Raw genomic sequence first — 25,354 nt, 5'->3', positions numbered from 1 at the left:
TAAACATTACAGATTATTGTTTGCTTCCCTGTGTGTGTGTGAGTGTGACAGATGAAGAAAGAAAGACTGGCATTGAGACACGTCAGCCAGCCCGTGGGGGAGGTGGAGAAGCCTGCAGGTGGACAGACATGAAAAAGAAAGATGTCTCCAGTCGCACTAATGAGAATCTGAGCAATAAGCTGAGTGATGGGGGGAGAGGGAGGGGAGGAGGGAGGGAGTTGTGGGGAGGAGAAGAAAAGGACAGCCTGTTTATCTGGATAATAATGTCCCTTCCGCCGCTGTCCTTAATCACATCTATATTCCGCGGACGGAATCCTTTGAAATGATTTTGCTGCCAAGGATATTTGTTGGACAGAAGGTCAGTCCGTTAGGAATCTCGCAGCTAGCCAGCGCAGCCGTGCCAACGGGGGTTCTCCTTGTGAGCAGAAATTAATTTGTAATCTTGACAGAGGCCCTGGGCAGGTGTGGAATTTCCTGAGCGAGCGCGTGGACGTTTGTAGATTGTACCTAATTCCAGTGCAGGACGGTGTGGCCGAAGGCTGCTTACGATAGCGGGTCAGTATCGCGGTTACGCCGGCCTCACACAGGCGCTGTTTCCCAGCGGCTTTTACTCTTTGTTCTTTTGGAGGGTTTTTTCCCGTTCCACGCGCGAGTGGCTTTGCTTTTTAAATTTGGTTCTGTTGATATATGTGAAACAACAGTGAGGATGTGAAAGCACATTAGGCAAATGCACCGTGGTGCAGCAGGGTTTTTATGGTACCAAACAAGACTACCAAAGGTGGGGGACGGGCAAATGTGTTCTGCAAGCAGTCGATGCGAGAAGTACCTGAGAGCCTCGTAAATTCCCCTCACAAAGAGAGATGTCACAAACCCACACCTCAGACATCCTCCGCACGCACGCACGCACGCGCACACAGACGCACGCACGCACGCAGACGCACGCACGCACGCACGCACGCACGCACGCACGCACGCACGCACGCACACACACACACACAGACACGCACGCACGCACGCGCACACACACAACACACACACACACACACACACACACACACACACACCGACACACACACACACACACACACTCACACACACACACAGACTGCAGCCTGACAGAGATCATACACACACACACAGACTGCAGCCTGAGAGAGATCACACACACACGCACACTCGCACACACGCACACAAAAGCACACAACCTCATGCTCACCCCCTTGTAAACACTCCTAACACCTCCCCCCCTTGGTAATGTCTGCAGGGTGTCTGAAGGTGCGGGGAATATGCAGCGCGAAGCCGATCAGCCAGAAACAGAAGGCATTTCGTTTATTCACTCGCAGCAAGACGAGGGGCAATTTCCCCGTGCCAGGCAGCAAGGCTGGGCCCCGCGCTCTCCGACTGCAGAATAAAGTGAATTTCACAGGGCGGGGGACGCGGGTAACGGCCCTTACTTATCAAGCAGACAACCTCATTTTCTCCCCGTCCCGCCGCCACCTCGGACCCGGGCCTCAGCAGAATTAGAGCGGAGTGGATTGGACTCCTCCGGCCTTGATGCGCTCGCTGACACGCGCCCTGCTCCCCTCGGTGACAGTGAAAAATGAATTTTATCTGGTCGCCATTCAGCCCTCTGCCCCCGCTCGCAGGCGCGGGTCGACTCTTCTGTCTGGCCCCGTTGCTTTTTTAAAAAGCTGAGCTGCGTACTGCAGTTTCCAAGGTTTTCTCTGTGCCCTAAGGTTAATCATAAACATCTTTTTTCCCGCCTAAACTTAAGTTTGAATATTCATTAGACAGAGGCGCGTCTGACGTGTTTTCTTTCTCTGAAAGGGAGCCATGGCTTTAACTGCTTCAGGCCGGTTCATCTTTCACTGCCAGGCCTTCTGGATTTTCCTGTCAGGAGATGCTTCACCATGGCCACCATTGTAGCCTGTTTAAGGTGGAGCAGAGGATAGAATGTATATTACGTCTTTCTCAGCAACCTGAGGGTGATCACGATGGGAACCATTGGGCTCTAGGTGTGGTTTCACGTATGATTCATGTGAGCCAATAGTGATTGTGGCTGGTCAGATGGCTTCAGTCTTATCCCTTCAGTGCTCTCTGCTGAGGTTGCAGCACGGCCTTCACTCCTAACAGCCTGTCCCTGCTGTACCAGCAGCGCAGGGTCGAGCATGCGTGCTGAACTCCTTTTTATTTTTGGAAGTGTTTTTCTTCTATTTATGGTTTACTGTAGCCACACAAATTCTTTGAAGGGCTCATAGTCGGCTGCTCGTAAAACATTTAATCACACGGTGGCTCTAAACGCTGAAATTTAGGCTTTCCTGTGAATGTTTTGGAGTGAGGTGGAAAAAAATGTAGCTTATCTCTTGTGCCTCTAAGTTTTGTAAACAAACGATTTTTGTTTGAACTCCTCAGACTCCTCTCCCATCTCAGCTCGTTAAACGAGCATTAAAAATGTAGCAGTTCACCCTGATGTTTTGCTCTGATAAAGACAAGATTTTCCTGTGTCTCTTTCCCCTATAAACAGACACTCCAGTAGTCTTATCAAGCGTTGCATTCCTGCATAATCTTCACGTCGGCTTCAGTGAAGTTGTGTAAATAAACAATAAGACCACGTGCAACTAGGAGCGCGTGGATGGTGTGTGTTTATCGATACTGAAAATGGAAGCGCGCGGGAGGGATGTCACAGACAGTTTGTGTTCTCTGCCCTTTTCTGTACAGTGTCTGCAGCCTGTTACTCACATGGCCCTGCCCACTCTCCTGTGGCTCCGCCCCACTCTCCCGTGGCTCCGCCCCACCCTTCCACACTTCCGCTCCACTCTCCCTCGGCTCCACCCCACTCTCCGCAGCTCCTCCCCACTCCCCCATTGGGTTCTTTCTCTGTAGGCTTCCCTCGGCTCCGTGCGGGGCTGTTTCTGGCCCTCCGGCTGGCTGCTCTGATTCCATTTCCTTTTATTTGCTGATTTCAAGTCCCCCCCATTGCATGATTTGGGGCAGGGGGTGGTGTAAATGTAGCTGAATTTGAGACTTTCTCTCTGTTGCGGCAGTGTTTCTGAGGAAGCATCAGGAGCACGGTCTGCTTGGTTCCTCAGGCACGTTGGTGTATCTCGGGGTGTGGATGGAGTGGAGCCTGACCTGTGGAAAGCGGGTGGGTGGGGCTGGAGTAGGGCCCGGAGGGCAGGGCCCGTTTTGTCAGTGTGGCTCTGAGGTCGCGTGGCTCGAGCAGATGGCCAGTTCTGGGCCTGCACCTGCACCTGAACTGTTGCTCCTCAGCACCTGACTCAGTGCTGTTTCCCACCTGCACACTGCTAAAGACGGTAATGATTACAGAACTAATTGTGTCGATGTCCTGCAGGCCGTTTCCTACACGATCGGGAAGAAGAGCTTCTCCGTCTGCCCGTCGCACCCTGGCCAAACGCACAAGCTGCTAGAGCGTTGGGTCGTGCTCGACCCGGCCGTGGTCCCAGAGGACCAGCGAGGACATCGTATGATGTTGGTGGTGGCTTCCTCCTTCTCGGCCAGCGGGCTTTGCGACGCGCGTTAGTTTCCCTGGTCACCTTGGTTACACTAATTAAGCTTCTCCATTTTTCTGCTCACTGCTTTTTTTATTTGCTGTCCAAAGTTCTGTTCCAAAAGCGCTTTCACAGACCAGAACAATCATCGCCTTTACACGCGAGGGAACAGCGGGCAAGTCGGTTCTCTCTCCACTCAGGGGCAACATTATCTCCTTCCTTCCGTAATCGCATCCCCGTGCTGAGCGCTCCGTGGAGCCGAGCCACTGCCGCAACGCCGCCGGGTCCAAGGCGGACCCGAGCCAGGCCCGTATTCCCAACAATGAGTCACGTTATCTTATTTTAGCACGACCGAGTGGACACCCGCTGCTACGGCCAACAATAGCAGCTGCTCCGTAGCTTTCCACAGTCCTGCCCTGTCAGCTCTGGCTAATCGGTTCAGATAGAGCCCGGTGGATGGGCGGGGGCGGAGGCGAGGGGACCGGACTCGAATCTGCCCTCAGCTGCGCCTCGCGCGGTGCGGCAAATGTGTCCCGTCATCCCGCTGAGGTCACCCGCCTCCTGACTGCGGCGGAGGTGGAGGTGGCCGAACGCGGGCGCGTGCGCATTCACACGAGGCTCCTGCTGCCTTTTTGTATTGGAGACAAGCGCCTTCAGATCATAGTGCTGGGCTGGTGCCAAGTCTACATGCATTGGACAGACACAGCTCTTACTGTGGAGCTGCTGTCCACGGAAACACACTGTGGGCTTCCCTGTGTCTGTGCAAGCGGAGAAGATGAGGGTTTGCTCAGAGGTTTGGGGGGGGGGGGGCAGGTGCAACGTTAGCCTTGTGCCAGTGTCATTAGCACGGACAAGGTTCCTCAGGTCCTCCTGTTCAAACAGCACTTTGCTGTCTGCCGTGTCGTTGGAATGGATGGGATGGATGTCTTCTGATGGTGGCACAGAGTGTTTGCTCACAGCCGTGGTTCTAATCCAGACAATAAGCCATCCAGCCTGTTATCTGCTGCATTAGGAAGAAGACCTGTAGTCCTAATTGTTTTTTTCCTCTGAGTTCCCGGCAGCATGGCTAATTGCTGTTATTATTTAAATGATGTGTGCGCAGACATGACAGCTAGAGGATTTAGCTAGAGGTCCTTTTATGAGGTCAAATTCAAAGCCATTACAGGGACGTAGACTTTCGCTTCTGCATTGTTCTCCTTGTGAAGTTTAACTTTATGCAATAAGATTACAATCTTGGGCTTGTCATTTACATGTATTGTGAGAGTAGCTCTCTGATTGCTTTTAAGTCTTCTCTCTGATTCTCCTGGAAGGTGTGATGCAGATGCCTCTAGTTTATATCCTGAGGGTAGGTGGGAGTTGTAGTTCTGGTGAGAATCTGGGTTGAAGTACTGTTGATGCTAGCAGTAGACCCGGAGAAGGAGTGGGAATCTCACAGGACAGACTGCGTCTTGGATATGAATTATTGCTGCATTATTAGAATTATCGCCTTTACTCAAGTTAATCCGTTTCAGCAGTAAATTCTAATCTTCTAATTCTTAATTCTGCATTTGTATCCAGGTATAGGTAGTGACTAGGGAGTGAGCTTTCACACACCCACATAATGGGTGGTGCCACCTTCCTTCTACATCTGTGAGCCAATCGAAAGCAATGCTTCACATTGTGTACACTGGAGGAGAGCACACGCTCGTCCATGCTCTCCTGAGTTGATAGTGGATGTCGAGGTATTGGGCGCTGATGAATTGTGATTGGTCATTCCAAACTGAGCAGGAAAGGGAGGGTGCACAAAAAGAGTTGGCCAAATCAAGTCATTTACTGAAATTCAATCATTGAGAGAACATCATAGCCTTTTTAGGCTTTATAAAGCCTCTCATCACTAGCAGTGGACGTGTCTTTATTTGTTGTTGGGAAGAAATATTTACTGTTAAAACATTATGCCATGAGATTTCTTGCACCCAATTCCTGCTTTACATTGGAATGTGACAAATTGTTCTATAATCTGTGGACACTTTTGTATACAGTGCACTTAAAACTGTAAAAACTGCTATTTACTGAAGCGATTCAGATGAAGTACCTTGCCTTAGAGCCCTGCTCAGGATTTGAGCCTGAAACCTCTGAGACAGAAGGCCACTTCCTCTCGTAGTCTGTGCTCGCGCTAGCTGATGGTTTCAAAATGATGATTTCAAAATCTGTGTTTTACACTAATTCACTTAGCCTACATTCTGCTAAAAATAACTATTTTTGCCATTATGTTCCAATAATAACGCAGTAAATGTATGTGATTCATTATTTTATTATGATGCTTGTGACAGATTAGTGGGATGAAAGGAGATACAACAATTTGGCGTTCTGATCAAAACAAATTTTTGGCACGCAGGCTAATAATATAAAAAAAACCTAGGAGCGATTTGTGTTTTAATTTACTCATGTTGAACAAGCTAGGTAGAGCATGACATCTTGTTTTTGACTTTTCTTTCCAATTAAGTGCTTTCTCTTTGAATCTCACAATGCTACCAATGGCTGTGTGAATGTGATGATCAATAAACAGCACAAATGTCACACTGAAAGACGATTGGCTCAAAGAAACAGGAGTAATTATTTAGTTGTGGTTCAAGTCTGGGTCATTAGCTGTTGTAATCTTTAAAAAAAGACCTCAGAATATTTGTGTTTATTGAACACAGTGTATTTTTTTTACCCTCAGTTTTGGCTATTTTTTCTCTGTGTTAAAAATGCAGAACCCTGCGTGAATGTGACCACTGGTGGTCATACGCGTGCGTGGAGCGTTTGTGTGTCTGCGATGCTCTTGAGTTTGACCGGGGCGCTCTTTCCCCCCCTGCAGGCTCGGCCGTGAGGCATTTCACCCCCTTCTGGTTTTCGGTGGAACCGGTGGACACCCTGGCGGTGCGGGGCGCCCCCGCCCTGCTGAACTGCTCGGCGCTGAGCGACAGCCCCGCGCGGGTGGAGTGGAAGAAGGACGGCACCTACCTGGACCTGGCCTCCGACGAGCGGCGCCAGCTGCTGCCCGACGGCTCGCTGCTCATCGCCAGCGTGGTGCACTCCAAGCACAACAAGCCCGACGAGGGCGTGTACCAGTGCGTGGCCTCCATCGAGAGCCTGGGCACCATCATCAGCCGCACCGCCCGCCTCACTGTGGCAGGTAGGCCCGGCAACCCTGCGCACCCACACACGCACGCACTCAGCTACACGCACAGACACACAGGGCTGCTCACACACGCACTCAGCTACTCACAGAGCTACACACGCACTCAGCTACACATGCACAGAGAGCTACACACACACATACTGAGCTACACACACAGACACACAGGGCTGCTCACACACTCACTGAGCTACACACACAGACACACAGGGCTGCTCACACACGCACTCAGCTACTCACAGAGCTACACACGCACTACTCACAGAGCTACACACGCACTCAGCTACACATGCACAGAGCTACACACGCACTCAGCTACACACGCACTCAGCTACTCACAGAGCTACACACGCACTACTCACAGAGCTACACACGCACTCAGCTACACATGCACAGAGAGCTACACACGCATTGAGCTACTCACAGAGCTACACACGCACTACTCACAGAGCTACACATGCACTCAGCTACACACGCACTGAGCTACACACAGAGCTACACACGCACTCAGCTACACATGCACAGAGAGCTACACACACATTGAGCTACTCACAGAGCTACACACGCACTACTCACAGAGCTACACATGCACTCAGCTACACACGCACTGAGCTACACACACACAGAGCTAGACACACACAGAGCTAGACACACACAGAGCTACACAACAGACTGAGCTATACAACAGACTGAGCTATACACACACATATACTATACACAAACACTGAGAAGCAAACAGAAAAGTGCACATACACACACACACACATGCCTGGGCCCATGCATACTCACACCACAATAACAGGCCTGCTGTAGAGCTCCTTTGATGTCAGAGAGGAATATGGTCAGAGATGAAAGCATGTCCCTTTATTCCGGGTCTCTGGAGAGATCTGACACTCCTATCATGTGAGGACAGGGTTCATGGCCCTGTTTACCATCGCTGCGGTCCCTGCCTATCACAAAACCACCGATGGAATGCTCTCGGTGATGTCACAGCACAGGTGTGAAAGCGACGGGAGAGAAAGGTTCAGACGCATTTCACCACTCGCAAGAGGAGAAGTGCTCATTTCCTGTGGCTCTGAGTGCGGAAGGCGTTATTCTGAACTGCGGGTTGGGTTTCAGCCTGAAACTCGCTTTACCTTCGGAGGGGATGGAGAATGCAATTATGATTCCACAGCCCAAGGCCCTGGAAGCCATTTCCAGCTCCAGCCTCGTGGGTCCAGCCTTCTCTGCCAACAGGCTCGCTCCTCTCCTGGCTGAAATCTCTGCATCTCACCGAGCCGCACGTCTGCAGTGTCCCCCGTGACGCATAAGCCAGCGCTGATAAGAAACAATTCATTAAGCTCTGAGAAATTCAAGGCTTATTATATTTATCTGCATATCTGTCTTTTGGCTGTGGAGATGAAAAGTTTGCCCACCCACCCAACTTCATGTGAAACATGGCGGCCATGGCGGGTCTGCGGAGGTCTGGGTCGGTGCAGGGGCTCCGTGTGCAGGCAGCGGTGGGAGCTCCCCTGCTGGGTGTCTATGTGCTGCGCTGCTGGTGATTCCCCTGGCCCCACGCTGTACCTCTGTGCCTCTGTACCTGTGCCTCAGTGACTGATGCAGTGAGGAGTCATTAGAGGAGTTCTCCTGACCTCCCTGCTCCTCACGCTTAGGTAGAACCCAGCTCCCCGCCACGCGAGCAATTTACTCTCTCTTTGTCCAGGAGGCCAGGAAATGGCGTCCTCAGTCTCTTAAGAGCTATCTGTCTTTTGTTCTCTCTGTTTCCCTCCCCCTATATCTCGGTCATTCTCTCTATTTCTGTTCCTCTCTGTCTAGTTCTCTCATTCTCTCTCCCTGTCTCTCTCCCTGTCTCGCATTCTGTATCTCTCTCTCTCTCTGTCTCTGTATCTCTCTCTCCCTGTCTCTCTCCCTCTGTCTCGCATTCTCTGTCTCTCTCTGTCTGTATCTCTCTCTCTCTCTCTCTCTCTGTCTCTGTATCTCTCTCTCTCTGTCTCTCTCCCTCTGTCTCACATTCTCTGTCTCTCTCTGTCTGTATCTCTCTCTCTCTCTCTGTCTCTCGCTCGCTCGCTCGTTGACGGAGAGGCGGGGCTTATCTCTCTGAAGCACATGCAGCCGTGTTCACGCCTTGGCTTCAGGTGCACATTAGACGTGAGAATAATTGAAAACCGATGATGCGGAAAGGAGCGGTAAACAGCTCCCAGCCGCTCCCGCGCAGACGGAAGCCCCCGGAACCTGCGTGTTCTGCCTTCCTCCAGAGCGGGGACCTGCTCGCAAACCCCCTTCAGTGAACCGCGCGGGAGTGCGGTCTAAAGGGCTGTGGAATTATGGATGACGGCGGTGCTGGCCAGGATCGATCCGCAGACCTGGGGGCTGCTGGGAGGGCGGGGGCGAGGGACGTTTCTCAGCGTCCGGCCTCAGCCCCCCCCCCAGCCCGGCGCTGGTGCGACTGCAACTCGCAATTATCGGTTTCCCGCCCGCCGGCGCCCAGGTAATAAAAAGGTTAATTGCGGCTCCTTGCGAGCGGGCCATTACACTCCAAATGTGCTGGAAATCGCTGCGTTGATTCGACCTCTGTGATGTTGCGGCGATAGCAAGCCCGGCACACGACAAATTGAGGTGTAATATCGGTGATTGATGGGAGAAAAGCGTGTCCTTTCCCCTGCCCCCCGCCCCACCTCCCCCACAAACCGAGGTACAAGCCAGCCGAGCCCCTGCGCCTCCTAATGAAGCCCCCACCCCTCCCCCTCCCGCCGTCTGTCTTCGGCGAAGGCTGTGTCCGAGCGGAGTGATCCCAGTGCGCGCCGCGCTGCGTGAGGAGCCGCTATCGGTATTCAGACGGCGTCGCGCGGAGGCGCTGGTTAATGAGAATCCTGTCTCTCCCTGTCCCGCTCCGCTCGCTGCTCTCTCAACCCCGCCCCTCGCGGGACTACTGGAGTGCACGCATGCGTGATGGCGGTAAGGGGGGGCTGATTACTGGCGTGGGGCCCACCTGATACGAGGACGACCTCGATTTGCATAACCTTCTCCCGCCGCCAGGCAGTGACGGGCAGACCCTCTAAGCGGTTGGCTTTCGCTTCCGAGCGATGGCTCTGAGCAAGAGGTCAGAGCGGCTTTTCATTCTCCTCCTGCAGTGTTTCTGCCCCCCTCCCCCCCCTCCTCCGGCACATGCAAATTCAGATGGAGAACTCATAAATAATCACATTTAGTGGCACCATATTCTGCTGTTTCTGAGTCTGTGCGGTTTTCTGCGGTGGAATAATTCAGCATGATTTATGTGAACCCATTTTTATTCAAAAGAATTTAATTGTCTGCATTGAGAATGTGGCTGGGTGTGCGTTTTTGACAGTAAGTGAGTAGACACCGTCGTTTATCTATCGGTTCAAACGAAAGCGTTTCATTTTCAGCTAATTAAGCCCTTCAGAAAGTAGCCGGTCGGCAGCACAATGGCTGCTTGTGCACACAGCTCCCATAGTTCTGCATCTTCTCTAAATAATTGAGTAGGCAGATTAAGTCTTTCAGCTGAATTTGGTATCAGACATTAAAAGTCCAGGGGACAATTTCACACTTCAGGACTTGCCTGTCTTATTGGGTAATTATTTCAGGGATCTTACAGTCGGGTGCCCCTGGTTTTGCGAGCCAGGTAATGGTGAGACCCCCCCTCCCCCATGCACACTGCTGTACAGCTGAGCCCCCCCCCCCCGACGGTCATCCTGCTCCTGAGTGATGAAGCCCACTGAGGCCTTCTGCTGTGTATTTCTTCACATTTGGCAGATGCATCCCGTCGCTGGGCAACAGGCTGAATGCTTTCTCTGTGGGCACGCTTCCCTAAATTCCCCATGCCCCCCGTTCCCATTTAACAGTGTGTTTCACTTCTGTTCTCTCTGGGCGAGGGCTCCGCTGCATGGCTCACAACGAGGTTTGTGAGGCGCAAATGCGCTCCGAAGGGTGATGTCATCATCGCCCCGCCTCCCCATGTCAGCCAGCCGGGCTGGGAGGGGCTTCCCTGCAGGTTGAGAGTGTTGCTGTGCGAGGTGGGAGGGGCTTCGCTGCAGGTAGAGAGTGTTGCTGTGCGAGGTGGGAGGGGCTTCGCTGCAGGTAGAGAGTGTTGCTGTGCGAGCTGGGAGGGGCTTCGCTGCAGGTAGAGAGTGTTGCTGTGCGAGGTGGGAGGGGCTTCCCTGCAGGTAGAGAGTGTTGCTGGGCGAGCTGGGAGGGGCTTCGCTGCAGGTAGAGAGTGTTGCTGTGCGAGGTGGGAGGGGCTTCGCTGCAGGTAGAGAGTGTTGCTGTGCGAGCTGGGAGGGGCTTCGCTGCAGGTAGAGAGTGTTGCTGGGCGAGGTGGGAGGGGCTTCGCTGCAGGTAGAGAGTGTTGCTGGGCGAGCTGGGAGGGGCTTCCCTGCAGGTAGAGAGTGTTGCTGTGCGAGGTGGGAGGGGCTTCGCTGCAGGTTGAGAGTGTTGCTGTGCGAGGTGGGAGGGGCTTCGCTGCAGATAGAGAGTGTTGCTGGGCGAGGTGGGAGGGGCTTCGCTGCAGGTAGAGAGTGTTGCTGGCGAGGTGGGAGGGGCTTCCTGCAGGTGAGAGTGTTGCTGTGCGAGGTGGGAGGGGCTTCGCTGCAGGTAAGAGTGTTGCTGTGGCGAGGTGGGAGGGGCAGGTAGAGGTGTTGCTGTGCGAGCTGGGAGGGGCTTCACTGCAGGTAGAGGTGTTGCGTGCGAGCGGGAGGGGCTTCACTGCAGGTAGAGAGTGTTGCTGTGCGAGCTGGGAGGGGCTTCACTGCAGGTAGAGAGTGTTGCTGTGCGAGCTGGGAGGGGCTTCACTGCAGGTAGAGAGTGTTGCTGTGCGAGCTGGGAGGGGCTTCGCTGCAGGTAGAGTGTGTTGCTGTGCGAGGTGGGAGGAGCTTCGCTGCAGGTAGAGAGTGTTGCTGTGCGAGCTGGGAGGGGCTTCGCTGCAGGTAGAGAGTGTTGCTGGGCGAGGTGGGAGGGGCTTCGCTGCAGGTAGAGAGTGTTGCTGTGCGAGCGTTGTCGCACCCTGTCAGGTGAACAGCTGGTGCCTTTCCCGCTCGGACGCGACCCACGGTGTGGACACGGCGGGGCGCGGCGCTAATCGCATCGGCTGTGCTGTTCCCTCGCAGCGCCGGAGGGGGAGCGTCCACGGCTGCGTTCCCCAGGCCCCTCCCCCTCCGCTCCAGCGCAGCGCTCTCTCTGCTATTCCCCGGGCTGTCACCGGCCCTCTCAATCAATCAGCGCTGTGCTTCACACCGCCACGGCGCCCCGGCGACCTCACCGTCTCCAGCCAATCAGGCTGCAGACCCGCACCCCCGCACGCCCGGGCCATTTCTGCCTCGATTTAAAAGACAAAGCAGAAGAGTAAACTGCATTTTTTGCACAAGCGTTAGAAGCCCGGCCCGCAGACCCGTCTCCAGGGCGCTGGAGCTGAGAGAGGGACCCGTCTCCAGGGCGCTGGAGCTGAGAGAGGGACCCGTCTCCAGGGCGCTGGAGCTGAGAGAGGGACCCGTCTCCAGGGTGCTGGAGCTGAGAGAGGGACCCGTCTCCAGGGCGCTGGAGCTGAGAGAGGGACCCGTCTCCAGGGTGCTGGAGCTGAGGGAGGGACCCGTCTCCAGGGCGCTGGAGCTGAGAGAGGGACCCGTCTCCAGGGTGCTGGAGCTGAGAGAGGGACCCGTCTCCAGGGCGCTGGAGCTGAGGGAGGGACCCCGTCTCCAGGGTGCTGGAGCTGAGAAGGGACCGTCTCCAGGGCCCCGGGCTGAGAGAGGGACCCGTCTCCAGGGTCTGGGGCATGAGAGAGGGACCGTATCCAGGGCCCGGAGCTGAGGGGGGACCGTCTCCAGGGCTCTGGAGCTGAGAGAGTGACACGTCTCCAGGGCCCCGGAGCTGAGGAGGGACGACTCTCTCAGGGCCCGCGGAGCTGAGGAGGGACCCGTCCTCCAGGCGCCCGGAGCTGAGAGAGGGACCCGTCTCCAGGGCCCCGGAGCTGAGGGAGGGACCCGTCTCCAGGGCTCTGGAGCTGAGAGAGGGACCCGTCTCCAGGGCTCTGGAGCTGAGAGAGGGACCCGTCTCCAGGGTGCTGGAGCTGAGAGAGGGACCCGTCTCCAGGGCGTGGAGCTGAGGGAGGACCCGTCTCCAGGGTGTCTGTGAGCTGACGAGAGGACCCGTCTCCAGGGCCCCGGAGCTGAGGGAGGGACCCGTCCCAGGGCCCCCGGAGCTGAGTGGAGGGGACCCGTCTCCAGGGCCCCGGAGCTGAGGGAGGGACCCGTCTCACAGGGCTCTGGAGCTGAGAGAGGGACCGTCTCCAGGGCGCTGGAGCTGGAGAGGGACCCGTCTCAGGGCCCCGGAGCTGAGGAGGACCCGTCTCAGGGCGCCCGGAGCTGAAGAGGGACCCGTCTCCAGGGCCCCGGGCTGAGGAGGGGACACGTCTCCACGGGCGCTGGAGCTGAGAGAGGGACCCGTCTCCAGGGTGCTGGAGCTGAGAGAGGGACCCGTCTCCAGGGCCCCGGAGCTGAGAGAGGGACCCGTCTCCCGGGCTCTGGAGCTGAGAGAGGGACCCGTCTCCAGGGCCCCGGAGCTGAGAGCGGGACCCGTCTCCAGGGCTCTGGAGCTGAGAGAGGGACCCGTCTCCCGGGCTCTGGAGCTGAGAGAGGGCAGGATGGGGGCCTGATGCGCTCAGCTGCTGGGAATGAATGGCCTGATTCACAGCTCTCTGAGGCTGACGGTTCGAGGGCCGCTCCTGCTGCGCGTGAGGATGTGTGGCTGTGAGGTTGGGCTGAACGGGGCTGAACGCTATCTGTGCCAAGCAGAGAGGCCCGCATGCTGGGCTGAAGCTACCCGCACCTCTGGGGGTCTGGAGCCCGAGTGCAGTGCCTCTGCCAAGTGTGTGTGTGTGTGTGTGTGTGTGTGTGTGTGTATGCGTGTGTGTGTGTGTGTATGCATGTGTGTGTGTGTGTGTATGCATGTGTGTGCACATGCTCACGCCTTGCTTAAAAATAAGAGAATTTTCTGTTTAACAGAAGCTCTTATCCAGAGGGGCTTACATTCTTTTGCATGCTGTCCATTTATAAAAGCTGCATGTTTACTGAAGCATTCATTCATCTGAAGTGTTTTGCTGAAGAGCATGATGGCTGTGCCCCTCCTGGGTATGGAACCTGCAACCTGTTTGATACCCAGGTCCCAGTCCCCTGAACATTATGCTACACTGCTTTCAGCAGAGTGCCTGTTGGAGCCTGTGCTGCGTGCGTGCGTGCGTGCGTGTGTGCGCGCGCGTATGCGTGTGCGTACGTGTGCGTGCGTGCGGAAGTGAGAATGTGTGTGGTCTGTCTGGCTCACAGGCACACGGGTGGGCGTGTGTTTATATTTTCTGACAAACAGTAGGGTTACAATGTCTTGGTGTGAAGCATTTTTAATCTCTTTGTGTACTAGTGTGTTACATTGTGAATTTAAACAGTCCCACGTCTGAATGTGCGCTTCCCGTTTGTGTTTGTGTTGTGTTTTTGAGCTGTAAGCAGCGCTTCCCAAACAGAGGGTCATTCCCAGAGTGCAGCAGTTAGAGGCAGACATGGATGGCCTACAGATCACTGGCAGGCTGTAGCCCTCCTCTGGACCTCTGCCACTGTCTGGGGCTGTGGTCAGTCTGCACTGGGGGGAGCGTCCGGAGCGTCCGGAGTCCTCTCAGTCTGCTGTAGCTCTGGGGCTGTGGTCAGTCTGCACTGGAGCCTGCGTCCGGAGCGTCCGGAGCCCTCTCAGAGTCTGCTGTAGCTCTGGGGCTGTGGTCAGTCTGCACTGGGGCGAGCGTCCGGAGCGTCCGGAGCCCTCTCAGAGTCTGCTGTAGCTCTGGGGCTGTGGTCAGTCTGCACTGGGGCGAGCGTCCGGAGCGTCCGGAGCCCTCTCAGTCTGCTGTAGCTCTGGGGCTGTGGTCAGTCTGCACTGGGGCGAGCGTCCGGAGCGTCCGGAGTCCTCTCAGAGTCTGCTGTAGCTCTGGGGCTGTGGTCAGTCTGCACTGGGGCGAGCGTCCGGAGCGTCCGGAGCCCTCTCAGAGTCTGCTGTAGCTCTGGGGCTGTGGTCAGTCTGCACTGGGGCGAGCGTCCGGAGCGTCCGGAGCCCTCTCAGTCTGCTGTAGCTCTGGGGCTGTGGTCAGTCTGCACTGGGGCGAGCGTCCGAGCGTCCGGAGTCCTCTCAGAGTCTGCTGTAGCTCTGGGGCTGTGGTCAGTCTGCACTGGGGCGAGCGTCCGGAGCGTCCGGAGTCCTCTCAGTCTGCTGTAGCTCTGGGGCTGTGGTCAGTCTGCACTGGGGCGAGCGTCCGGAGCGTCCGGAGTCCTCTCAGTCTGCTGTAGCTCTGGGGCTGTGGTCAGTCTGCACTGGGGCGAGCGTCCGGAGCGTCCGGAGTCCTCTCAGAGTCTGCTGTAGTAAAGATTCAGAGCACAGGGCCCGTTCCTGGCAGCACAGTCTGCACATCGCTGTGTTCAGGCCCAGTTCAATGTTATTATAGCTTTCTCAGACCCATTGTGTGCCGTGTATGGGTCCTTACACCGAGTCTGCCAGAGAGAGAGAGAGAAGTCCCTCCACTGCTCCTGTACCACCTACAGGCCTGCTTGGGCATGGCCTCAGCTGCCAGTGTCTGGTATGAGACAGTATTTAGCGTTGCGCTTTTTGTGCTTTCTGTTTCCTCTGAGGCGATGCAGAAATGTTTGCTTATCTCTGTTTCTGGGGGGGGGGGGGATGAATAAGCTGAAATGAGGCGGTTGCGTGTAATCAGCGCGTTGATAATTACACACGTTCCACTCCTTAGTCCGAAACCTAATGGAAACATTGAATGTTTTTTAACGGCGGAAATTTCAGCGAAGCGACGAAGCCAAATGAATTTTAACTGTAGCGCACGGAGCGGCGTGGGATCACCCAGAGATTGGCGAGGATAAGCCAATTGAATTTGAGTCGTGTCTGCGCATAATGATTCGGGATTGGGCTCCCCTGTCCCCCGCCGCCTTCCCCGGCTCATCCGCCGCAGCGCCTAATGCATTCAAAATGAGAGGGAAGGAAACGGACCAATCCGGAGACCCCTCTGCAGGCAAGCTGCAGAGCCGTCCTTCACGCGACTGCAGCCGCCACTGCAGCCGGCCCCCTCCTAACGACAGGCAGATTCAGCGGTCGATGGAAGGCGTTCGCTGAGCACGGTGCCGGTTTGAACGCGGCGGGTTTTCCGCGGTTCGTGTTCCTGATGAAGATGTTTTGTCAGCTCCAGCTTCTCCCACCATTTTGTTTCTTTTTGGCTCCGCCCCCCATCTGGCAACAGGCTGCAGAGCGTCGAATCACCCGAGGTACCCCGGGCTGTTGATCGCGGACTTGCATTAGCTCCTCTGAAGACTGCTCGGCGTAGTCAAGCTCTGTGATTGGTGTCAGTGACACCATGTGACGGGCCCGCCCGTTTCGGTCTCGGCGAAGCCTCACCCCTCCCGTGGCTGTCAGCGCGTGGGCGGGGGGGAAAGTGATATTGTAATCCAAACGCGTCTGCGGAGCTGAATCTGCATAATAAAGGAAGCGCTGTGCCTGAGTGTGTCGCTCAAACTCTGTTTCCACACTCAAACGCGCTCCGCACCTCCGCACCTCCGCCTCGTGTAATCAGCGGGAGGGAGACGAGGATGACGAGGTGGTTCTGCCGGGGCGAAGCCGCGGTGGGGGGGTCCGAAAGGGCGCTCCGGTGTCGCGCAGACGGGCCCGGGGTCCGGAGGCCCGGACGTGGTCCGCAGAGCCTTTTAACTGGAATGAGAGCCGGCCCCTTTTGAAGTGCGCGTCTGCGCGGCGTCGCATCCCCCAGGCCCCGGAGGGGAGAGCGGCACGGCTTCAAACGCAGCCTCGCCGGCAGAGGGGCGGGGGCGGGGGGGAGACGAGCACCTCCAGCGCACCTGAAAGCACCTGAAAGCGCCTGAAAGCGAGCTCGTCTGCCTGATTGACGCACTTCAGCTCAGTAAAGCGTGGAAAAACTGGAGCTGCTTCTGCAGTCTGCATCCTGGCACATTTTCGATCTTCCGACTCCAGGTTTCTGAGACGCTCCTTTTCTCCCTTGGTGCAGAAACCTGAACCCATCGAATGAGATGCTAGGGCAGTCGAAATGGCAAAGTTTCTTTTTCCTCGTTTGTCTTTTTGAAGGGCAAAACTTATTTTATAATGAATTTTCTCCCCTAATTGACATTTGAGGGATTTTTTATGCGGATGCAATTTTCTTCTAAGTGTCCTTGGGCAAATAGCCTCAGAATCTGTTTTCCATCTGACAGGCAGGTGGAGTTTAACTGAAAGTGAAAGGGAGGAAAGGAATGAAAATGTACCAGATCGTGTCCACTTCTCATTACAGGAAGCAAAACAACGCTGTGTCTTGATGAAAGGTTGTTTCCAATAAAGATGCTCCCTTCCCTGGTTTCATCAGCCGGCTGACAGGAAGGCGAGCTTCATTCCCTCTGCATCATTGTTCAGATGTGTCCTCTATTTTTGGCCTCTCGTTTAATTTCCCACAGTGCCCTTTGGCCCCAGCCTTTGTACTGAGGCTGATCTGGATTGGAGTTAACTCCGCCTGCCTCTCTCACTGTGCGATTTTAAGAGATGTTGATCAAACCTCCATTACTGAGGGGTTATATGTGTTAACCTCACAGCGTAACTTGCTGTATGTTGAGCCCCCCCCGTGTTAAGCTCCCAATTTCTTGTGGTTGAGAGTCCTGCCGGCGGTTTAATGTGTTAGCGAGCGCGACCCGCGGGCTCCCTCGGATAAGGAAAGGGCTCTGGGCCGTCTGAGTGGCGGAGGCTGTGTTTTGGCAGCGTGAGAATAGTTTCCAGACCCACTTTGTGATTACATTTCCTTTGCTGTCAGCAATTCAGAGATTTCCTCCACCAACGGCGTTGCGGCCGCCATCTTACCCCTCTGCTTTCAGCGTGACAGCCACCTTCCCCCTGCTTTCAGCGCGACAGCCACCTTCCCCCTGCTTTCAGCGCGGCCGCCACCTTCCCCCTGCTTTCAGCGCGACAGCCACCTTCCCCCTGCTTTCAGCGCGACAGCCACCTTCCCCCTGCTCTCAGTGCGACAGCCACCTTCCCCCTGCTCTCAGTGCGACAGCCACCTTCCCCCTGCTTTCAGCGCGACAGCCACCTTCCCCCTGCTCTCAGTGCGACAGCCACCTTCCCCCTGCTTTCAGTGCGACAGCCACCTTCCCCCTGATTTCAGCGCGACAGCCACCTTCCCCCTGCTCTCAGTGCGACAGCCACCTTCCCCCTGCTTTCAGTGCGACAGCCACCTTCCCCTGATTTCAGCGCGACAGCCACCTTCCCCCTGCTTTCAGCGTGACAGCCACCTTCCCCCTGCTTTCAGCGCGACAGCCACCTTCCCCTGCTTTCAGCGCGGCCGCCACCTTCCCCTGCTTTCAGTGCGACAGCCACCTTCCCCCTGCTCTCAGTGCGACAGCCACCTTCCCCCTGCTCTCAGTGCGACAGCCACCTTCCCCCTGCTTTCAGCGCGACAGCCACCTTCCCCCTGCTTTCAGTGCGACAGCCACCTTCCCCCTGCTCTCAGTGCGACAGCCACCTTCCCCCTGCTTTCAGCGCGACAGCCACCTTCCCCCTGCTCTCAGTGCGACAGCCACCTTCCCCTGCTCTCAGTGCGGCCGCCACCTTCCCCCTGCTCTCAGTGCGACAGCCACCTTCCCCCTGCTTTCAGTGCGACAGCCACCTTCCCCCTGCTTTCAGTGCGGCCGCCACCTTCCCCCTGCTTTCAGAAAGGGTGGCGTGGCAGCTGCCTGGGCTCAGTTGGGTCCGCTCTACTCCCCACCTCGCTCACTACCGGCTCCCGCACAATAGAGGCTCTTGTGTGGCCGCGCGCTGGAAGGCTTTAACGTCCACGTGCGCGGTTTGTGTTTCACACGGTTTTGCCTCACGGAGGTACAAGTTCACAACCTTCACCCTGCCAGCCTGCTGTGGCAGCCGTCCCAGCCTTTAAAAGAACGGTACGACCGGACAAGCACAAAGCCGGTATTTACCGGTTTACAGCCAGGCGCTGAGGCACGTCTGAGCGCTGGCCCCTCCGGTGGGCTCGGGGAGCTTTGCTTCTCTGACCCTCTCAGCGCTCCTGCAGAGCGCAGGCCGCCCCTGTGCCACAGCGCTCCTGCAGAGCGCTAGCAGAGCGGAGCTCACTGTACGCAGCCGAGCGGCAGGCCGTTTCCCTGAGATCTCCATCTAACAGCAGCCAGATGTGAAAGGCCTTTGTGTGTGTTTCTTTTTTTGGAGGGAGGGGGTTGGGTGGGGTAGGGTATGGACTCTATACAGACTGAAGGAGCTTTACGGAGCCATGCCTACACATCTGCAGAAAGAAAGGTGGAAGTACACACAGGCCTTGGGGGGAGTGGGGAGGGGGGTGGTCTCAATGCTCTCCTGTGACAAAACCTTCACATTGAGGAATACACAGCACAGGCCTGGTATTAGAGAAATAGCAGTATGTTGAGCGCTTTTTCTCCTGTGAGAGATGGGTTGGAAATGGAGGTAAGAGGGGGCGGTCTTGTGAAATTTGGTGTGGTATTTTTATTTTTTTTCCCCCCTCCAGAAGTGACTCTTCTGTCTCTCAGACTGACTGCAGGATGTGTTTTAGAAGCATCTTGAGTGCCCTCAGCAAGTCCCCAAAGCAACACAATCGCAGAACTGCGCCTTGTTCAAAAAAAACATTTGAGTTCCCTGTGTTTTCTCATTTATTTGGGGTTGATATTTTTATCTCCATCTATTTTTAACAAATTGGTCTAATGAGTTTTTCTCTTTGTTTTTACTGCTGGCAGATGAAATATTTTGAACAAAGCGCAGTTTAATTGTATCTGCTGCCCTGTGACAGGGAGGCTCATTTGCATCTCTGTTATTGCTGTCATTCAGGTTTGGCCTCTGACTTTTGTCACGCAGAGCTAATGAACCAGGACGGTACCGTTGCTATGTGACAACATTCCTCTTTTTTTCACTGCCAACTATGGGGGGGGGGGGTGCATGTGACTGGTAAATAAAACTGGGAATAGAACAAGCCTCTGATGCCATTTCCATATGAAATAAAGTCTTTTACAGGCCTGTCAAAACCTGCTTGGACCTGATTAAATTGAATCCGTTGTGTGGCAGAAGCGTTAAATGGAAGCCTGGCATGTTGGGGGGGGGGGGGGGTTGGGAGACGCGTTCGTGGGGTTGAGTGGAGCTGAAAGTGCTTCCTGGCATCCGTCCGCCGCCCTGAACTCTCGGTGCAAGGGCCCCTGGGAGGGAGCGGGCCTCCTCTCCGTGCGCCGCGCAGTGATTGGCTGGCTGGCGGAGGTGTCAGCAGGGCTGTCGGGGTGGAGCTGTAGTCAGGGCGCGGAGATAAGGGGTGATGGAGGCTGATAGAGAGAGAGCCGCGCGGGCTCCTACACCCCTGTTATCAGCGCGGGCTGGGGCATGCTGGGAGATGTGCAAGGGGGAGGAGGCAGACGAGAGACCTCTCTTTTTTTTCAGTGACAGAGCTATATAGCTTTCTGCCTCCCGACAGGAGTCCATCCACACATCACCAACCCCCCCCCCACTTCTCTTTTTGGAAGCTAACTTACCATGCATTGCATGACTGTAGCCGTGTTCTCACTTTCCAAATGTTCTCATCTGTCTTACTAGTTAGCTACATAAATGGGAACATCAATAAAATTATGTTCTCACGCAAACCTGGAACCACAATTGACATAAGATTCATAAAGCTGACATTCATATAAAAGCATAAATCATGGCATTGCAAACCATAAAAAGACATGAACTAAAAGTGGGAAGTTTCTGAAAGTGAAGCTTTGCTGCTGTAAAAGCTGTTTTGACACACAGGAGTCAGCACAATGAATGCCCTTCGTTTCTTAAGGAGGCATACAGCAGAACCATTCCTCTGATGTCATCAAGAGACATCAAACAACGTGGCTGCAAGCTGTTTTTGTTTTGGCTTATTTTGCCCTGAACATGTGTTCTTGCAGTTTTAATGGCTGGGGTGTCTTACATTGCCATTTATCGTTTTAAAAAATCACTGAAACTTACTGAAACAGTTCCACTTTAAGTGTGAGATTTGATGTTGGCGCCAAGTTTGCGTCTGTAATCGGCTCACCCCGCGTACACGAATCTGGCTCTTGTTGCTAACGGCTACAGGCCTGCCGTGTTTCGGGAGTGCAGCTCTGAGGGAGGGAGCACTTCCTGTCTCATATGGAATTACAGGAGCTGGTTTCAGCCCCATTGTCCTCAGGGCTGTCTCTCCGGGACCGGCTTCGATTTCGCACATCTCCAGATAGCGTGGATTGGGCTGTCACTGTCCCTCCAGAGCAAATGGAAAAGGACTTCTGAAGAGCGTTATGCAGCCGCGCTGTCTGAGCTCACGGTCAAACTGACTGCTTGAATCCCGTGAGGATGTCGTGTGCAGTGCAGGTTGGGTAAAAGCAACCGATTTGATTGCGCATTGGTGCTAATTTTTATTTCGTTAAATTTTTGTTTTTATTCTCCTCTGAAGTGCCTTCTGTGTGGGATCAGATGCCTTTTCATAATTTTCACTGCCTGTGCTTTTTGAAAATTTCACCCGGAGGCCCAGACCTTAAATAAAAAAAATAATATAAAAATGAATTGAAAAAATCATTGTGAATTATTTATCAATTTATTTTCAGAATAAATAAATAGATTAAAAGGTGAAATGTATAAATGCATTAGGATGTTTTCTGTATTTTATTTCTTTATGAAATTTTTTTTCCCTCCAACTTTAGGGCAGATAATGTAGAGCGGCCTTCAGAAGAGACATCATGATAATTGCATATTTGCATGCATTAGCATTTTAGCATGCATTAGCGTGTTCATGAGAGGTGGTCGCAGAAAAGATTTACTGGAATTTGAAATGTTTGTGAGCCTCGCTGGTACACTTCCTCAGCGGGCTGTCTTATTAAAGAACACAAATCTGCCCTAAACTCTCAGCTTAAAACGCATCAGGACCTCGTCAACACAACACAGCCATTAAACTGATTGGCACGCATGATGATTAGCCTTTTCAAAATCCTCAATAAATGAACTGTACATATTCCCATTTCTTTCCACTTTCAGCATACTTAATCAAGCTCTTCTTCTGTTAGCCAGTGGGATCTGACACTACCTGCAGGGATTGTGACTGACAGCACCCATTAACATGTTAGCAAATGCCATGGACTAAATGAAGAAATAAATAGTTGGAGAAATAAATAATTGAAAAAAATGTAATTACGTTTAATTTAATTTTGGCGGATTTGGTACATTGCGTTATTGCTTTTTTTTTGTCCGTTTCTCCTGTTCGGTTTTTCTGTGTGTATATTTCTCCTCTGTGCTCCACCACTCACTGTCTCTCTCTCTTTGTGTCTCTCTTTGTCTGAGTCTGACTGCATCTTGCTGTGCTCCTTTCTTTCTCTCGTGCTCTTATCTCATTCCGCTGTCCTCTTTTTCCCCTCTACCTCTTCCTCCCTTCACCCCCCCTTTTCCATTTTCCTCCCCCCTCCTCCCCCGTATGGCAGTGAATACCTGTGTTTCGCTGCCATTCCTTCCCCAGATAGTGCAGTCACACTTCATTTTCGACTCATCAGCACATAAATCTGTTTGTAGGGGTTTTTTTTCGTCTGTCCCTCCCCCATCCGTGAATGTGTAATGCAGTACTTGCTGAAAGGCGTGGTGTGTGTTCCTAACCATCCTTAATAAGTGTGGTGTGAGCGGGGTGTAGAGCAGGCTGCGGCCTGAGGGGGCGGTGGCCAATAGGCTCTTTCTGTCTCGCCGATGCGATCGGTCTCAGTGACACGGGTCAGTCTCCATGGCGATGTGCACAGCCCCTTTACAGGAAGTGAGGTCGGACTGGCCGCCAGGTGATGGCGGTGTGCGTACGGATAGGCTGCGTACGAACCGGAGCGCCGGGGTCTACCGGCCGCTTCCTGTGTTTGTCCGGCTGGTCTGTGGGGTGGGACAGTCCACCCCTGTACACGCGCAGCTCAGTCACCCCCTAATCTCTCACCAGGGCTGTCCCGCTTAGCAGCCCCCCTCACACCGGTCCCTGCAATCATTTTCATATAAATGTGTTACTCGGCGTGGAGGTTCCCGTCCCCCCCCCCCTTTTCCTCTCCCCCGCCCCCCCGCTCATGTGTTAACATCTTCTCAATCGTGGCGGAGTTGTCGGGTGCAGCCGGCGCCTTGGTGGAGGTGGCAGATAGGATCTGCAGATGCACAGGCCTCCTGATAAGAGGCAGGCAGCCTCGCGGCAGGCAGTGACAGGAGAGGGGGAAGTTTGGCCGCGGGGGGTGGGGATGGGGGGGTGGGGGGGGTCGGGATTGCGATCGGTTATTCCTCTTCACACTTCGCTCAGCCCATCCATCATCCGCAGGGCCGCGCGGCGCGTTGGTTTGTCTGGCCGCCTGTTGCAGCAGCGGGGCAGCGCTCCGTAAAGAGAAGGTGTTGATAAAAAGGCGAGGGGGGGGGGGGGTATGGGGGGGTGGGACATGCTCCACAATGGCCCCGGTCTGCTTCTGTGGGGCTTTGTCTTGTGTGGCGACCGGAGTGTCGGTGATTGACAGGCGGTCTCGCTGGCCGACCCCGCTGGCTGCCCAAGTGTTCCCTGTTGTGCGTTGCCAAGGAGCCCCCATAAAGCCCGCCCTCCCCCCCCGTCCCCCTTCCCCCCGGCCTGATAACGGGATACCGGGTCCTGTGAGCACTTGTTATCAGTGCCCCCTGCAGTGCAGTCGCACGGTTCCCGTGGCGATGCAGTCTCCCCTGGCAACGACCTCCGAGGAAGGTCAGAGCACGAAACGGGCAAAGAACAAGCCAAGTTCCGCGGGGTAAAATAAGAACTGTTTAACTTGCTTAAACTTAATGCAATTAGCATTGTTTCACTGTAAACTCGATTTCCCCTAATGAAAATGCCACTTCCAAAGTGGTGGGTGGGTGGCTGGGTCGGGTGCAGTTGGAAGGTTGGGGAGTTGACTGGTTACCGTTGTGTGTGCCTCAGCCCCCAGCTCTTACTCGCTTCGTTAAAGAAAGGGTACTGAAAATGCATCGCTGATTTATAACTGTGGTGCTTATATGAGGATGGAATATTGTGTCCATCAATAAACCAGTCTGCAGTATATTGCCTGGGTGATTAGACACTATATCACATCGGAGAAAAGTTTGATCTAGCACTGATCTCACCTGATATCACTCTGGCACAGTGGACACATAGGAGGTAATCTAATTTAACCTGCGGCATTTCTGCTGCGGTATAGATACGTTCAGGCAAACCATATTTAAACTAAAAATTCTCATCTTGTGGATCTTGTCACGATGCAGCGTTTGCATCATTTCTGAATGTACAACAGCTATTGTTCTCTCTCTTATGTTTGTGTATGCGTATGTGTTTATATCCAGTTATACACATAAATACAGTTTGTAAACGTTTAGTACAGTGTTTTCTTCTGAGGGAGAGGCTGTTTGTTGGTAACTTGTTCAACCCGCCCTTGCATGTTTCTGATTTAATTCAGTCCATATGAACCCAGAGAAAGCCTTAAATAGGGCGGAAGAAAACCCATCCAAATAAAATGGAGAGCCTCTCTTCCCCCGCCGGAGTGAGATGTTTTTAGAGGACTTTCCACTCGTCAGCTGTTTGCCGAGGGCCCGCTCTCGAGATGTCTGGAACCCCGGGAAGCCATTTGCATAAAGCTGGTTTTATTCTGTTTGTTGTAAAGGGTGTTTTTGACAAAACAGCGAGTGGTTAATTGACCATTTCAAAATCTATTTGCCTTTGCTCTGTAATTTAGTTTTCATGATTTTTCGCGAAACGCCTTCTCGTGAACGTTGGCACATGCGTTCCGGGTCCTACGGTTTCTCTGGCAACCGGCCCGCAGCGTTTCGCATTCGCGTTTCGCGTTCCCGTCCGTAAACAATGGTGCCGTCGTGCTCCCCGCTGGGGGCCCTCCTCTGTGCCCCCGGGAAGCGCCCGTCCGCCCGTCCGTCAAAGGAGTGAAGATTGATATTACCCAGCTCATCTGCCGGGCCGCTGGGGAGGCCAGATTGATATTACAATGCCCAACTGCCAGTCGCACGGCCTTATCTGTCTCTGCTTTGTCTAGATGGATTGCACGTAATTTAGTTTTGATTTGTTTTCTTGGAGCGGTGCTGTGGCACCGTGGAATGAGTGGAACTCTGAGGGGTAAATTAAACGTTCCCCCGCCCCCTCCCCTCCGCAGCTCGCAGAACAAACACGCCCCCCCCCCCTTCCTCCCCACCCCTCGAGGGAGGTTGAATTGCGCTGTGCTGGAAATGTATTTTGGTGAATTTCCGCACGTTTCGCGTGATCTTGCTGTGTGCTCTCCTTGTGAACAGACAGGAGCAGGGCTCTGTTTCCAGGCACTGTGAGGGACACCTCTGGACAGGGCCCCATTTTCAGGCACTGTGAGGGGCACCTCGGAGCAGGGGGCCTTGGTGCTCAGTGTGTCCTCCATCTCGACCCGAATCTGCTGCAACGAGGAAGAAAGGAACGAGGAACGAGGAACACTCCATCCTGCATTGCTTTCCGACTTGAGACTTTGCTTATTTTTCATTCCTTGTAAAGTTCCGGAGCCTTTTTTTTCTCTTGTGTATTTATTTAACTCCTGGACACGGGGCTGCCTCAGGTTTGAGTTTAGATGGGAAACACCCATGAGTTCCTCTGGCACCCTTG

At 54.2% G+C, this 25,354-nt stretch overlaps 1 protein-coding gene across 7 annotated transcripts in view; it reads left to right on the top strand.

Moving 5' to 3' along the window:
• The window catches only part of LOC135242740 (neogenin-like), a 161,687-nt gene that overhangs the window by 56,666 nt on the left and 79,667 nt on the right, over nucleotides 1-25,354 (top strand). For all 7 annotated transcript variants that reach the window (XM_064313974.1, XM_064313969.1, XM_064313972.1 and 4 more), the window contains exon 2: nucleotides 6,346-6,663. In XM_064313974.1, the coding sequence (XP_064170044.1) occupies nucleotides 6,346-6,663 (318 nt within the window). The remainder of the gene's footprint in view (nucleotides 1-6,345; nucleotides 6,664-25,354) is intronic.

The sequence above is a fragment of the Anguilla rostrata genome, chromosome 16, assembly GCF_018555375.3.
Source record: "Anguilla rostrata isolate EN2019 chromosome 16, ASM1855537v3, whole genome shotgun sequence".
Classification (NCBI taxonomy): domain Eukaryota; kingdom Metazoa; phylum Chordata; class Actinopteri; order Anguilliformes; family Anguillidae; genus Anguilla; species Anguilla rostrata.
Note: the sequence above shows the minus strand (reverse complement) of the source record. Positions and strands in the feature narration are given on the sequence as shown.